This window comes from Oncorhynchus masou, chromosome 2 (genome assembly GCF_036934945.1).
Source record: "Oncorhynchus masou masou isolate Uvic2021 chromosome 2, UVic_Omas_1.1, whole genome shotgun sequence".
In the NCBI taxonomy this organism is placed as follows: domain Eukaryota; kingdom Metazoa; phylum Chordata; class Actinopteri; order Salmoniformes; family Salmonidae; genus Oncorhynchus; species Oncorhynchus masou.
In genome coordinates, this window is record NC_088213.1 from 22,254,987 (window position 1) to 22,271,840 (window position 16,854).

The following is a 16,854-nucleotide window of genomic DNA, read 5'->3' on the forward strand; positions in this document are numbered from 1 at the left end:
GAGGGGAAAAAAAACATCAGCCTGCAGTCTCTCCTGTGACACAGCCTCATCCATACTACAGTGCTGAACAACACAACCATACATCTATATACCGTTTATAGTGTAAAACCCCTTCATGATTCACTGCTAGTTACAGTCCCTGCATGACCTATTACAAGTGTGATTAATCCAGTATGGTTAGCCTAATGTTGGTGGGAATTCCTATGATTCACTGTCTGACTGATGGGGTTGAACACACAGCCTACAGCCCCATTTAGACACTGTACTCTGTGTGTCACTCAGACCTAGTCTCGGTCTAGTGTGATCCTCCACAATGTTTCCAGAGGACATGATTCAGCACAACCTGTTGTGCTCTCACTTCTTTATATTACCATATATAATGTGAAATTGCATTGGTTCTTCTATGTACTGATTCTCTTTGATTAAGGGCAGTCAAACCTACATTCCAGTAGCATATTTATGTTAAAAGCACAACCTCTTTTCCCTGACCAAATACAATTGCGATAGTTGAGTGGTTCTCTATACTGAAATTGACTCCTCTTACAAGTAAATGCTCTTAGTTCTCAGAGTAGGACATGAGGGTGTGCTGGCCTGGCAGTAGTTTGTAAACAGAGCTACTGTACTGTGCTGCCAAGGCAGGTTTGAATGAATCCAGACGGCTTAATTAGCTCTAACCTGCCCCTGCTAGCTAATATGTTAGACCTAAATCTCTGATTATAGAGCCTTTTTGTTATCCATAGGATGATTATGTAGTCACAGCGGCTCACAGGTAATGTCTTCCCAAAAGACAAGAAATGCTAGGTGATATAGGCTATATCTATTTGTTATCCATAGATCACCTAGGTGATCTGTATCTTGTTGTTATCCAAACCATCAGTACCCTTATTGTCTATGTATCGGTCTGTCCCCAGGACCTCCTCCCTGCCCCCCCTGGACTGGCCCCTGCCCCACCTGTTTGGCCAGTACGAGCTGAAGGTTGAGGTGCACCCCAAGGCCCACCACCGAGCACACTACGAGACGGAGGGAAGCAGAGGGGCGATCAAAGCTGCATCAGGTGGTCATCCTGTTGTCAAGGTAAGACCATATGGCTTATTGTAGTCTTTCCCCTAGATTGTTTTCCAGACAGGGCTCAAAGGCCCCTGGCATCAACATTGTCAAAGCGGGTGGACCTTCCTCACTAATTCACTGGCCTAGTACATAGTCAGTGAATAACCCATAGAAATCACAATAACCAAAACATTCAGTTATTACCAGCTGGTGTAACCAACCTTACCTAATAACTGGCATAACACAGGTCAAATGGCTCTTTAGGTCATAGTATACAGTAGGTCATGGCCAGTTTGTTGTGCCCATCTGTTAGCATGATGCCTGACTGCCCTGCAGTGTGTTACATAAGGTAAGCCTAGAGGCGAAAGAAACGCACACCTATTTAGGCGAGGTACTGGCTAGTGGAGTAGAACACATGAAAAATGAAAGTAGAGCCGCATAGTCTAGCAGCTCACATGCAATAATGTAATAACCTAATATCCAACGTTTAGACAGACAAGCTGTCTTCATCAGGGTATAATGACAAACACTGCGGCGTGACTAGTTTATATAATGTCGAAGGGCACACACAGGTGTCTGTAATTGTGGCCTGATATCATTGGTTAATTCTGATATATTAAAATAGCATAAAAAACATAAATGGATAGCATACGATCATAGATACAAGTTGGCTACATAAGCATACAAACATTTACAATGAACAGCAAAATCACAAGAATGGCTTCAGATCAAAGTCTACGTTGAGACTGAAGGGAGCAAGGGTCTTTAAATTAAGATCCAGGCAGCCTCTTGTTTTAACAATAAATTGTCGAGGTCACCCCTTGTCCTAGGGAGGGTGACATGTTCGATGAGAATATAACGTATGGATGAAATCGAGTGGTTTGCTTCCAAAAAGTGGGCTGCAACTGGGTAAGTCGAGTTTTTGCACCAAATGGTGCTACGATGCTCCGAGATTCGTACTTTTAATTTGCGCTTTGTTTTACCCACATAATTTAAAGATAAATAACTGCCTTAGTGGAGCACGTTATAACACCTTTGATTGCATAAGGTAAACTTTTCTGAATTGAATCTATACCACCAGGGAAACTATCAGCTTAGTCATGTAACCATGATGTCGGTGTAGCAACCTGGACGCAGGAAGTAGAACTTAAGAAACTCTCTGATGGTAACTACAAGAGGCAGTGCAGCTCAGTTCAGTTCTGGAGGTGACCTGCATCTATACTGACAGTGACATTCTGGAAAAGGGCTCCCGAGTGGTGCAGTGGTCTAAGACACTGCATCTCAATGCAAGAGGCGTCACTGCAGTACCTGGTTTGAATCCAGGCTGCATCAAATCTGGTCATGATTCGGAGTCCCATAGGGCGGCGCACAATTGGCCCAGCGTCGCCCGGGTTTGGCTGGGGTAGGCCGTCCTTGTAAATAAGAATTTGTTCTTAACTGACTTGCCTAGTTAAATTAAGGTTACATTTATTTTTTTTATTTAAAAAATCATATTGATGCCCGTGCCTTGTAGAATCAGGACTGGTGCCAAGACTGGGACTGTCACAACATGCAGTCCCTCAACTGTACAGCCGTCTAGGTTACGGCAGCCAGTGCTAGTGAATTCAAGTATTATGTGTAAGTATTACCAAACAATAACCGCCCCACCCCTCCCTCTGTACAGGTAGAAAGGGTGAGCTGCTGCAGCAGGCACGCCAAGCAGGGCAAGGTACATCATCGCAGTCACCGTACCCGAAGCCCAATTAGTTTGTCTGTCATGTGATACCCCAGAGACTGCGGCAGAGTGAGCCTCCGCCTTACTACTGTACCAGACCTGGGTTGAAATAGTATTTGAAATATTTCTGTTACTTAACTTGTGCTTGACAAGATCAGTGAATCCAATAATAATAAATGCCATTTAGCAGACGGTTTTATCCAAAGTGACTTACAGTCATGCATGCATACATTTTACGTATGGTTGGTCCCGGGAATTGAACCCACTACCCTTACATTACAAGTGCCATGCTCTACCAACTGAGCTACAAAGGACAAGGTCCAAACCCTGTCCAACTACAGTCCAGGCAGGCTGAAGAAAAGGCTCCCAAGTATTTTGAAAGGGTTTGAATACTATTTGATCTGAGGTCTGTTACAGAACCTATGTAGCGCCACATTCCTGACCCAGGGCTCCCGTTCTGTTATCCAGCTGACAACCAGAGCAGAGCCAGGCAGTGGGTGAATATTTTATGCTCAGGGGACAGGGATCCTATGTGTGGTGACTGAAGCGGTGCGGACGGCATCATGGGCCATGACCAGTGGTGTGTAACCCAACAATGCCCCGGCTTGGACTGTGTGTTTGCATAACCCAACAATAACCCTGCTTATAAGAGCCAGGAGGTGGCTTGTCTTTCCAATCCACTCCCTCAGGATCATCTTTTAGTTGGCGTTTTAATGGAACTATACACTGATACCCACAACAACCCCAATGTAATACTGTTCTAATTGAAGTCACCTTTAAAAATGTGGACGAGAGGAAGACCACAGTTTGGTGTCCAGAACCGCTAATTTCTTTAATTTTTGGTTATTGGTTTTTGGTTATTTTTGGTTATTTTGACGCAAATGTTGTTGACCATTTGTTCCATATAGCATAGTTTCTTAAAAACTATGCTAACTCTCATCTCAGGGTGAGTTATACAGATTGGGTCCTGTTCCTCCATCAGTCAGAGCTCATGCTGAACCATTTCAACTGCAACCTCTCATTCTACCCCACCATGTGTGACGATGCATAATTTAGCTATCAGAATGTTGAACCCAGGCAGGTCGAGTGGTGTTGTCCTTGTTTACTAAACAGAACTTCCTCATTATTTCTCTGTTGATGCTCTTTTTCCCCCTTTAACACTGTGGGACCAAGAGGCTGTCCTGTTATATTGACACTCTGTTTCATGTCCCCTTTAACACTGTGGGACCAAGAGGCTGTCCTGTTATATTGACACTCTGTTTCATGTCCCCTTTAACACTGTGGGACCAAGAGGCTGTCCTGTTATATTGACACTCTGTTTCATGTCCCCTTTAATACTGTGGGACCAAGAGGCTGTCCTGTTGTGTTGACACTGTTTCATGTCCCCTTTAACACTGTGGGACCAAGAGGCTGTCCTGTTATATTGACACTCTGTTTCATGTCCCCTTTAACACTGTGGGACCAAGAGGCTGTCCTGTTATATTGACACTCTGTTTCATGTCCCCTTTAACACTGTGGGACCAAGAGGCTGTCCTGTTATATTGACACTCTGTTTCATGTCCCCTTTAATACTGTGGGACCAAGAGGCTGTCCTGTTGTGTTGACACTGTTTCATGTCCCCTTTAACACTGTGGGACCAAGAGGCTGTCCTGTTATATTGACACTCTGTTTCCTCCTTTAACACTGTGGGACCAAGAGGCTGTCCTGTTATATTGACACTCTGTTTCATGTCCCCTTTAACACTGTGGGACCAAGAGGCTGTCCTGTTATATTGACACTCTGTTTCATGTCCCCTTTAACACTGTGGGACCAAGAGGCTGTCCTGTTATGTTGACACTCTGTTTCGCCCTTTAACACTGTGGGACCAAGAGGCTGTCCTGTTATATTGACACTCTGTTTCATGTCCCCTTTAACACTGTGGGACCAAGAGGCTGTCCTGTTATGTTGACACTCTGTTTCGCCCTTTAACACTGTGGGACCAAGAGGCTGTCCTGTTATATTTGTTTTCACGGAAACACTGTTGTTTTGATTACAACCTGAACACCTGCGTTACTGATACAGGCCATAGACACAATGTGCTGCTAGAGTATTTACAAAAAGTCTCAGGTAAGAAGTGCTGATCTTGGACCAGCTCCCCACCGGTCCAGAAAATCATATTCATTATGAATTCTTTATGTAAAATACAAAACTGATCCTATATCAGCAGTCGTACTCTGAGTGAATATACAGTAGGCCCTGGTGAATAGGGGTGAGTCATCAAGGGTCAGTCACTAGGCTAACAACAGACTGACTAACAGCCTTTTCCCTCCAGGTGCAGGTCTGTAACGAAGCCTATAGTCCCTAGCCGTAGGAGGACATTGGTCCCTCAGTGTCTCCAGTGTGTCACTGTATCCTTCTGCTCTGATGGCACCAGTCTTCCTGTGGGGTCCACTGACTCAGGTGTTGGGACTCGTGATGTCCTCAACTGACGCCATGACTGCCATCTGGCCGTGGTGTGGGCAGCTTCCTTTTGTGACTGTTGTTTGTTGTCTATATCAAGACACACACACACTCTCACACGAACATACACGTACACCCCCCCTCCAGAAAAACAAGGGCATGCCACTGGGAAGGGGTCCATGGTTGGAAAATTAAGCCAGAGTCCTACCCATGCCCACAACTTTCCGGCTCTACCCTACCCATGCCCACGACGTTCAGGCTCCCTCCTACCCATTGCTCAAGACGTTCAGGCTCTACCATGCCCACGACATTCAGGCCCTACCCTACTCATGTCCACAACGTACAGGCCCTATCCTACCATGTCCACAATGTTCAGGCCCTATCCTACCCATGCCCACGACGTTCAGGCCCTATCCTACCCATGCCCACGACGTTCAGGCCCCATCCTACCCATGCCCACGACATTTATGCTCTACCCTACCCATGACCACGACGGTCAGGCCCTACTCTACCCATGCCCACGACATTCAGGCCCTAACCATGCCCACGACGTTCAGGCTCTACCCTACCCGTGCCCACGACGTTCAGGCCCTATCCTACCCATGCCCATGATGTTCATGCTCTACCCTCCCCATGCCCACAACGTTCAGGTCCTACCATACCCATGCCCATGACTTTCAGGCCCTACCCGTGCCCACCACGTTCAGGCCCTACCCTACCCAGGTCCTTTCTCCATGAGCTGCTCATCTCTGTCTGGTCCCCTGCTCCATCCCTGCACTGTGCTGCAGCCGCTCTCTGCAACGGCCCAGCTTGGGCTGCTCATGAGACGTGGTAGAGCTGTTATCTAGCAACTTTTGGTCACTCTAAACTCCTACCAAAACGTACGCAGTATTATTCTTTTCAGTGAAATAATCTATCCTGTTGACTTGGACAATGTTCTGGTTTTATATTTTATAAGACGTTCTGACACCATGTTATGATGGTAAGATATGACTGTACAGAGACACTGCACAGCAGAGCAGGAGGGAGCCCGGCCCGTACCCTGGTTGATGAAAAAGTAGGCCTTAACCTGAAGTATAATGTTGGGGCCCTTCAGACTCGGGTCGGGTATCAGAGCTACTGTAGGTAGATGTAGCGCAGGGGAGGGGCAGTGGTGTAGTGGACGGTAAAAACAGTTTACTCACCTTTTGCGGAAAAATGCATTGAAAGTACAGGAAGCGTAACTTTTCTTACTGCGACCGGTGATCAGAGTTAACCCAATCTATTTTTTTTTTACCACTACCACTGCAGAAGGAGCAGGACAGACGGCGGGCGGGCAGACATGGGCATGTAGGTGTGTGCGTACGTGTCTCCCCCTCAGCCAATCAGCCTACATTATTCATGCTACAGTATCTCCTTTATGCTAATTTTATCAGTCCTGTTCCTGAAGCACTTCCTGGCTTGTCTCCCTATCATCTATCTATTTGTCTAGACTCTCTGTGACCGAGCCCTGTTTATATGTCAGAAGTCAGCCAGTCTTTGTCTGTTGTTTTCTCTTATCACAGTGGGCCACCGATGCAGTTATAATGGTAGAGGTTGTGTGCCTGAGGCGGGAAGCTGTCTCCCACCACCTGAAAGGGAAGGGTGGACTTGTCTCTGTTTTCTGCTACTGTTAAGATTCATGCTTTTACTGCTGTATGTTGACTTGTTGCAAACCAAAGGAAACGAAAGGCTGCTTTAAAGCAAGCCTCTCTATAGGACGTGTACTTCACTGATAATGCTGCTCACCTAGTTTGAGCAACAGGCATTTGTTTGCTTGGGGGGCCTCATCTTAAATGAGTGGTTTTTATTTCATCCCACGTATTGTTTAGTAAATTTGAAAGGTCGCTAGCTACAGGGTCTCCTTCCCATAACCCCAAGGGTCACCAGGTTATCAGGCAGGGCAGCGTCATTTACATGAGAGGAACATGCAAGACAAACTGATCTTATCCACACTGTGATCAAACGGCCACGTACTGTTCCCTTGGGCGTACATGCACATACATATCCTACTATAGGTTAATGAGTAGTATAAGGGAAATTCGTAAATGTAGTCTCCTCAGTCCGTGTCTCCCCCCAAAATAAACCATAGAGTGCAACAGAAAGAAAGCCACAGGTCTGCATGTCATAACAGTCATCTTCTAACTAAAACCTACAGTAGCCAGACAAACAAAAGCAAAACAATGTGACACTGTTTACATGGCACTGTTTGGACAGAGGTGATTCATACCACTGTGTTCTGTGTGGAATGCTGCTTATTCCAGTGGATACCACGCTAGGCTATGCTACGTTAAGCTGTTCTAATGTAAACATAGCCTGGGTTACGCCATGCTAAGCTAGGGCTTCTCCTCCGAGGCTAGCCAAACTGCTGGGCAGGCAGACCATAATTGTCAGGCACACCTGTTGCTAGGGGATGGGTAAGTCCAAAGCCTCTGGCTTAGCAATCCATGTGCGTATTTAACCAGCCTAATTGTGCGCTTGCTGCTTCGACACAAAGAAAAGGAGATCCACAGTGTTACACAGTTGGGCCATGGATACAGACACACACACACACAGGTGTAGAACTTAGTGTGAAATGCTTAGTTACAAGCCCTTAACCTTTCTAGGGTAGGTGAGATGCTAATGTCCCACCAGGCCACCATCCGGTGATACTGCAGAGCGCTAACATTCTAAATACACCACTTGTTATAGTGAACATTCTTGTAAATACATGTATCTTACATCATTTAAAAGATGAACGTCTTATTAATCCAGCCGCTGTGTCAGATTTCAAAAAGGCTTTACTGCGAAAGCAAACCATGCGATTTTCTGAGGACAGCTCCTCGCACACACAAGTATTACTAGCATTTTCCAACCAAGCATTAGCGTCACGAAAATCAGAAATAACAATAAAATAAATCGCTTACCTTTGAAGATCTTCCTCTGGTGGCAATGCCAAGTGTCCTAACTACACAGTGAATGTTGGTTTTGTTTGATAACATCCATTTTTATAGCCTAACACGAAACATTTGTAAACTGCTTGCGTCGTGATTTCCATCGCACTCAACTTTGGACGAAGCGTTCGTGATAATTACACACACTAAACAAATGTTTATCCAGTCATGGTTGGTTTCATTGCAATCTTCTGGTTGTTACTAACACAACCATACTTGATGGTTCTTTTCCTGGGACGTATTGACCGAAACAAACCGATTTTGAAGACACCAATCAATGACTTCATTTCGCACCAATGGTAGGACCACTCTATCGTTGATTGACTGTATTTTGGCCCAATGACCACTAATCATCTTGAAATCTAGCTTGGAAGATAGCAAATGAGCTGAGGTAAACGGCAATATGTAGTGGTTATACGTTCGAAGACCAGCCTTTGTCGTAAACGAGGTTCATTCACCATTGCAAATCCTACTTGACGGAGCCACGAGTGTCACGCATAGCAGTACATAGTCAATAGCATTTTCAGCAAGTTTATATATTTAAATTATGGCGAATAAATCCGGAAAAGCTAAAACAAAGTCTAGGTATACAGATTTAACCCAAATTATAGAGGAAATTGATCGAGACAGCGAGACAGAGTTGCTTCAGCACCTTCTGTCCCCTCTACCTCTGTCCCTTCTGCTCCAACCAGTGGTGTTCACCTGCCCAGATTCATCTCTGCAGACATGAATGTGCCTCAGGGCAAAAAGGGCACAGTAGGGAGACGTTGTTGTGCCCTTTGTCACAGGAAATGCCCCATCACCTGCACCACCTGTTCAGGAGGCCTCTGCTTTACAGCAGAAAGAGACTGCTATGGACCATGGCACCAGCAGCACAATATTGTGTAGAGGACTGAGGGTCTTCACAATGTTGTAAATAGAAAATGTGTAAATAGTTACCCTTGTTATTTGTTTATGCTTAATTATTATTATTTATTTATTTAATTTATTTAAAAATATTTTTTATATATATTTCTTTTGGGGGGGAGGTGTTAGAATAGCATTTCTGTATTTTGTATATAGTTCTTTCCTTCAAAATGTATCACTGTACCAATTCGGCCATTTGGGTATATTTATGTGGGACACCTAGGTGACTTCATGCTCATTGTCATGTAGCTCACTCATTTTTGCTCAGCTATTGTTGCCATCTTATGTTCTTCATTCAAATCATCCCCAGCATCCTATCTGTATGTTTGGCTGTTCTTGTTCATTTGAAAGATGATGCAGCAACTGGTGTCTTTGAACATTATACGCCGAGTATATAGGTCCTGAATGGCAGGAAGCTTGGCTCCAGTGATGTACTGGGCCGTACGCACTACCCTCTGTAGCGCCTTACGGTCAGATGCCGAGCAGTTGCCATGCCAGGCAGCTGTAGAACTTTTTGAGGATCTGTGTCCCCAGATGCCAAATGTTTTCAGTCTCCTGAGGGGCAAAGGGTGTTGTTGTGCCCTCTTCTTGACTATCTTGGTGTGTTTGGACCATGATAGTAAGTTGGTGATGTGGACACCAAGGAACTTGAAACTCTCGACCCGCTTCACTACAGTTTACACTTACAGTATTGTGTGTTAGGTAGAAGGCTTCTGTAAACAAAAACACTAAATATAAAATGTTTGCATTTAGTGTTCAGTCTTTTTTAATAACTATAATACTTGCTCTGGCATTGTAACATATGTTGAGAGAGAGAGAGAGAGAGAGAGAGAGAGAGAGAGAGTGTGTCTTTGAGCAGACCTGCAGAACCATATACTAGCTGAGCATACAGTAGACGTTGCTCTGCTCTCTCTGTGTGTGTGCGCCTTGTTTAAACAAACGGCCAAGCGGCTCTCTGGGCCCTGGTGTGCTGGGTACACAGCAGGCCTGTATGTGAACAGGGCTGTGTGCTTGGGTGGGCCCTAAGCCATGTCAGAGCAGAGACACCACTGAACGTCATGGCCCAGAAGCCGCCCATGACCTTGACCACCGTTGTTGCCGCTCCAACATATCTCTCTCTCTCACACACACACACTTAGAGCTGTAGTTTACACCAGTGTGAGAATGCACTCCTATACACACACTCATAGACACATGCACAGAGCCTTGCCATGGCAACACCAGAGAAACACAGGGAAACAACTTGGCAGAGGCATGCGCCGAAAGAACGTGGTGTGTTACAGTAGAGAGGGAGGGAGAGGGGAGGAGGGAGGGAGGGAGGGAGTGTCGGAGCTGAAGGGGGTGAGGAGCGAGGGGAAAGGTGAGGGAGAGAGGGAGGGTCGGAGCTGAAGGGGGTGAGAGGAGAGGGAGGGAGGGTCGGAGCTGAAGGGGGTGAGGAGCGAGGGGAAAGGTGAGGGAGGTAGAGGGTCAGAGCTGAAGGGGGCGAGGAGCAAGGGGAGAGAGGGGGAAGGTCGTAGCTGAAGGGGGTGAGGAGAGGGAGGGAGGGTTGGAGCTGAGGAGGTGAGGAGCGAGGGAAAGGGGAGGGAGGTAGAAGGGGGTGAGGAGGAGAGGTGAGGAGCAAGGGAAAGGGGAGGGTGGATTTATGCATGGTGAAACATGCCGCTCTCACTGAAGTTTGGCGGGCTTCGCTTCTGTTGGTGATATGGCGCCCAGCCCTAGCCCCAGCCTAGCCCAACCCAGCCCTAGCCCCAACCCATCCCTCAACACTTTTCAAAGGCTGTTTTAAATGTATCCTTGTTTCATGTCACCCTCTTCTCCCTGGGCCCTGCCGGCCAGGCTGTTTTCTCTTCTAATACTGGATCAGTAGAACAGATGCCACAGAACCAAAATAAGCCTCTCTTTATTTAGACCTGAATCTGTAATGGTATCCAGCAGTTTTATATTTAGGTAACCTAGCAGGCAGCCTATGGTTGTGTTCCAAATGGCATTCTAGTCCCTACATAGCTACCTGCTTTCAACCATTTCCCTGGTAAAAAAGTAGTGCAATTACTGCACTATGTAGGGGATAGGGTGGCTTTTGGGATGCAGACATATATCCAGCAGCAGCAGTGCAGTGTGTGTCAGACATGTGACTGGTATTAATGTCAGCAGGTTTAATTTGACTACTGACTGACGTGATCCATCAGATCTTATTGACCAGCTGGTCCCAGAGGATTTGAGGAGGTTAAGAAAGTGCAGAGACCACCCTCTTGTGGTATTTCACACCAACCATGGATTTGGTGGGGGATGTGAGGTGAGGAATGTGAAACAAGCAGGCAGAGGGTGCGTGTTTGTGTCTCTCTGTGTGTGTGTGTGTGTCTGCATGTCTAGTCTGCCTGTGTCTATGTGTGTGTGTGTCTACTCTGTGTGTGTGTGTGTCTACTCTGTGTGTGTGTGTGTGTGTGTGTCTACTCTGTGTGTGTGTGTGTGTGTCTACTCTGTGTGTGTGTGTGTGTCTACTCTGTGTGTGTGTGTGTCTACTCTGTGTGTGTGTGTGTGTCTACTCTGCCTGTGTCTTCTGTGTGTGTGTGTGTGTGTGTCTACTCTGTGTGTGTGTGTGTGTCTACTCTGTGTGTGTGTGTGTCTACTCTGTGTATGTGTGTCTACTCTGCCTGTGTCTACGTGTGTGTGTGTGTGTGTGTCTGCATGTGTCTACTCTGCCTGTCTGCGTGTGTCTAGTGTGTGTGTGTGTCTGCGTGTGTCTAGTCTGCCTGTGCCTACGTGTGTCTGTATTTTTTGCTTATTTGCCCTTGCATGTGTTATGTTTACATAACACCATACATATTACAGTATTTGGAAAGGTGTAGCCTTGCTATGATGTTGGGACTGAAAAACGGAAATCGCAAAGAAAATAGTTATTTTGGAAGTGGTTTTAAATGTCAGAGGTTGTTAAATTAGCCATCTGTGTCTTCTGTTTCTGTTCTGTTTAACCGTGTGGTGTTGACTCACTGGGAGTGCTGATGCAGGGCTTTTTCTACTCTACAGTCAGGCCCTAATCAGTTTTACCTGACATATTATTTAATTTGGAGCCACATCTGCTGAGTGTGTTTGATAACATGATGGCTCGCTACCAGACCTGGGCCTCGTGTTATAGACTAGAGACTGAGAGAGGCCTTGGTGTAGTGGGTCTTTACAGAAACCTCTACTCCACACCTGGGCCTCGTGTTATAGACTAGAGACTGAGAGAGGCCTTGGTGTAGTGGGTCTTTACAGAAACCTCTACTCCAGACCTGGGCCTCGTGTTATAGACTAGAGACTGAGAGAGGCCTTGGTGTAGTGGGTCTTTACAGAAACCTCTACTCCAGACCTGGGCCTCGTGTTATAGACTAGAGACTGAGAGAGACCTTGGTGTAGTGGGTCTTTACAGAAACCTCTACTCCAGACCTGGGCCTCGTGTTATAGACTAGAGACTGAGAGAGGCCTTGGTGTAGTGGGTCTTTACAGAAACCTCTACTCCAGACCTGGGCCTCGTGTTATAGACTAGAGACTGAGAGAGGCCTTGGTGTAGTGGGTCTTTACAGAAACCTCTACTCCAGACCTGGGCCTCGTGTTATAGACTAGAGACTGAGAGAGAGTGGGTCTTTGAAACCTCTACTCCAGACCTGGGCCTCGTGTTATAGACTAGAGACTGAGAGAGGCCTTGGTGTAGGTCTTTACAGAAACTCTCTCCAGACCTCCAGAATGAACTGCAGGTGTTCACTCCAGAATGAACTGCAGGTGTTCAAAGTATTTTATGTGAACAGAGTATTTTGTTTAGAGACATGAAAAGTACCTCAGTACGAAACATGGTTTCACAAAACAATAACAATACTTGACTTCTGACCACGTTTTGTGCTGAGGTGCTCGTCGCGTCCTTTCCTCTCTCTCTCTCTCACCCCCCCAGGAAGTAATGTTGACCGTATAAACAACTTTCAGCACATCTAAATATATTCAGTTGCCAAAATGAAGACAAGCTTTTTTGACATTTGGAGTTGCCGTCAGAGTCTGCACATCCATTGTCTCAGAGATTCGTTGCACTCTATTTCTTATGAGACTTTACCTTTCTGCTCGACTCACCTGGTACCCTACAAAGACTAACCCTGTAGGGACAATATTAATACCACTATAACAGCTGTGTCTCTGTATTCAGGTACGGTTAAATCAATGCTAGTTCTCCTATTTGCAGATCTAAGAGACCATTATAGTGCACCTCTCTTCCTCTGTTTAAAAGCTCTGATGGACTAATCCATTACTAGGCTGGACTGTTCACCAACCCTGTCCGCTCAGCTGGGTGCCAATGTGTTGTGGATGCAACAGGCCCTATCCCTGACTCTGGCCTTGTTTCGACAGGTGAAATGGCACCGCCTCTGAGGCTGATCGCCCGAAGTGTGTGTGTCACAGTGTGAGACAAGGATGTGACCTCGAACGCTTCGCCCCGGCCGTCTAAAAGCTTCTTAGCGTAGTCAGTGCAGGGTCAGGGAGGAGTCAGATTGTCTCCTAGGTATCAGCCTGTAGCCCGTAGGTCCAACAGGAGCAGGCTTAGAGGACACACACACTTCCAAGACGTCCAGCTAGGAATGACTTTAGGGGTCTTTCCCTGTCACTTTAAGTTCTATCCTAAGCCTGTGTGTGCCCCTCTGCCAGGTGCTCTTTACTCCATTGTTCTAATGCATGCCATATCAAAATGCTTTGGTTTTTGTTCATTAAAGCAGTGGCTGCATTTGATTAGTAAGCACCCAGTACTTCAGCATGAACAATGCATTGCGGAACTGGAAATTCTAACTGAGACAAATTGTCCAGTACCACATCAATCTGAATTGGAAGTAGGCCTGCTACTCAGCTGTAATGTGTCTGCCGTGTGTTGAAAGGTTAAGAATCAAGAATGAAGTCCAAATGGAACAGAACAGGTCTAATCACCCAAACTCTAAAGGTCTCCATGTGTTGCTGGTGTTTTCCTCGGTGTGCCTGCCTGTATAAATAGGCGGAGCTGCAAAGCAGGGAGGAGAGTGACCTAACCTGGTTGAGATGAGCCTGCCTGTATAAATAGGCGGAGCTGCAAAGCAGGGAGGAGAGTGACCTAACCTGGTTGAGATGTGCCTGCCTGTATAAATAGGCGGAGCTGCAAAGCACAGAGGAGAGTGACCTAACCTGGTTGAGATGAGCCTGCCTGTATAAATAGGCGGAGCTGCAAAGCACAGAGGAGAGTGACCTAACCTGGTTGAGATGAGCCTGCCTGTATAAATAGGCGGAGCTGCAAAGCAGGGAGGAGAGTGACCTAACCTGGTTGAGATGAGCCTGCCTGTATAAATAGGCGGAGCTGCAAAGCAGGGAGGAGAGTGACCTAACCTGGTTGAGATGAGCCTGCCTGTATAAATAGGCGGAGCTGCAAAGCAGGGAGGAGAGTGACCTAACCTGGTTGAGATGTGCCTGCCTGTATAAATAGGCGGAGCTGCAAACAGAGGAGAGTGACCTAACCTGGTTGAGATGAGCCTGCCTGTATAAATAGGCGGAGCTGCAAAGCACAGAGGAGAGTGACCTAACCTGGTTGAGATGAGCCTGCCTGTATAAATAGGCGGAGCTGCAAAGCAGGGAGGAGAGTGACCTAACCTGGTTGAGATGAGCCTGCCTGTATAAATAGGCGGAGCTGCAAAGCACAGAGGAGAGTGACCTAACCTGGTTGAGATGAGCCTGCCTGTATAAATAGGTGGAGCTGCAAAGCAGGGAGGAGAGTGACCTAACCTGGTTGAGATGAGCCTGCCTGTATAAATAGGTGGAGCTGCAAAGCAGGGAGGAGAGTGACCTAACCTGGTTGAGATGAGCCTGCCTGTATAAATAGGTGGAGCTGCAAAGCAGGGAGGAGAGTGACCTAACCTGGTTGAGATGAGCCTGCCTGTATAAATAGGTGGAGCTGCAAAGCACAGAGGAGAGTGACCTAACCTGGTTGAGATGTGCCTGCCTGTATAAATAGGCGGAGCTGCAAAGCACAGAGGAGAGTGACCTAACCTGGTTGAGATGAGCCTGCCTGTATAAATAGGCGGAGCTGCAAAGCAGGGAGGAGAGTGACCTAACCTGGTTGAGATGAGCCTGCCTGTATAAATAGGCGGAGCTGCAAAGCACAGAGGAGAGTGACCTAACCTGGTTGAGATGAGCCTGCCTGTATAAATAGGCGGAGCTGCAAAGCAGGGAGGAGAGTGACCTAACCTGGTTGAGATGAGCCTGCCTGTATAAATAGGCGGAGCTGCAAAGCAGGGAGGAGAGTGACCTAACCTGGTTGAGATGAGCCTGCCTGTATAAATAGGCGGAGCTGCAAAGCAGGGAGGAGAGTGACCTAACCTGGTTGAGATGAGCCTGCCTGTATAAATAGGTGGAGCTGCAAAGCACAGAGGAGAGTGACCTAACCTGGTTGAGATGAGCCTGCCTGTATAAATAGGCGGAGCTGCAAAGCACAGAGGAGAGTGACCTAACCTGGTTGAGATGAGCCTGCCTGTATAAATAGGCGGAGCTGCAAAGCACAGAGGAGAGTGACCTAACCTGGTTGAGATGAGCCTGCCTGTATAAATAGGCGGAGCTGCAAAGCAGGGAGGAGAGTGACCTAACCTGGTTGAGATGAGCCTGCCTGTATAAATAGGCGGAGCTGCAAAGCACAGAGGAGAGTGACCTAACCTGGTTGAGATGAGCCTGCCTGTATAAATAGGCGGAGCTGCAAAGCACAGAGGAGAGTGACCTAACCTGGTTGAGATGAGCCTGCCTGTATAAATAGGCGGAGCTGCAAAGCAGGGAGGAGAGTGACCTAACCTGGTTGAGATGAGCCTGCCTGTATAAATAGGCGGAGCTGCAAAGCACAGAGGAGAGTGACCTAACCTGGTTGAGATGAGCCTGCCTGTATAAATAGGCGGAGCTGCAAAGCACAGAGGAGAGTGACCTAACCTGGTTGAGATGAGCCTGCCTGTATAAATAGGCGGAGCTGCAAAGCACAGGGAGGAGAGTGACCTAACCTGGTTGAGATGAGCCTGCCTGTATAAATAGGCGGAGCTGCAAAGCACAGAGGAGAGTGACCTAACCTGGTTGAGTTGAGCCTGCCTGTATAAATAGGCGGAGCTGCAAAGCACAGAGGAGAGTGACCTAACCTGGTTGAGATGAGCCTGCCTGTATAAATAGGTGGAGCTGCAAAGCACAGAGGAGAGTGACCTAACCTGGTTGAGATGAGCCTGCCTGTATAAATAGGCGGAGCTGCAAAGCAGGGAGGAGAGTGACCTAACCTGGTTGAGATGAGCCTGCCTGTATAAATAGGCGGAGCTGCAAAGCACAGAGGAGAGTGACCTAACCTGGTTGAGATGAGCCTGCCTGTATAAATAGGCGGAGCTGCAAAGCAGGGAGGAGAGTGACCTAACCTGGTTGAGATGAGCCTGCCTGTATAAATAGGCGGAGCTGCAAAGCACAGAGGAGAGTGACCTAACCTGGTTGAGATGAGCCTGCCTGTATAAATAGGCGGAGCTGCAAAGCAGGGAGGAGAGTGACCTAACCTGGTTGAGATGAGCCTGCCTGTATAAATAGGCGGAGCTGCAAAGCACAGAGGAGAGTGACCTAACCTGGTTGAGATGAGCCTGCCTGTATAAATAGGCGGAGCTGCAAAGCACAGAGGAGAGTGACCTAACCTGGTTGAGATGAGCCTGCCTGTATAAATAGGCGGAGCTGCAAAGCAGGGAGGAGAGTGACCTAACCTGGTTGAGATGAGCCTGCCTGTATAAATAGGCGGAGCTGCAAAGCAGGGAGGAGAGT

At 47.1% G+C, this 16,854-nt stretch overlaps 1 protein-coding gene across 1 annotated transcript in view; it reads left to right on the plus strand.

Moving 5' to 3' along the window:
- The window catches only part of LOC135556996 (nuclear factor of activated T-cells, cytoplasmic 3-like), an 86,843-nt gene that overhangs the window by 33,428 nt on the left and 36,561 nt on the right, over positions 1 to 16,854 (plus strand). The window contains 1 exon segment of the mRNA XM_064990342.1: positions 912 to 1,074. Within this exon segment, the coding sequence (XP_064846414.1) occupies positions 912 to 1,074 (163 nt within the window).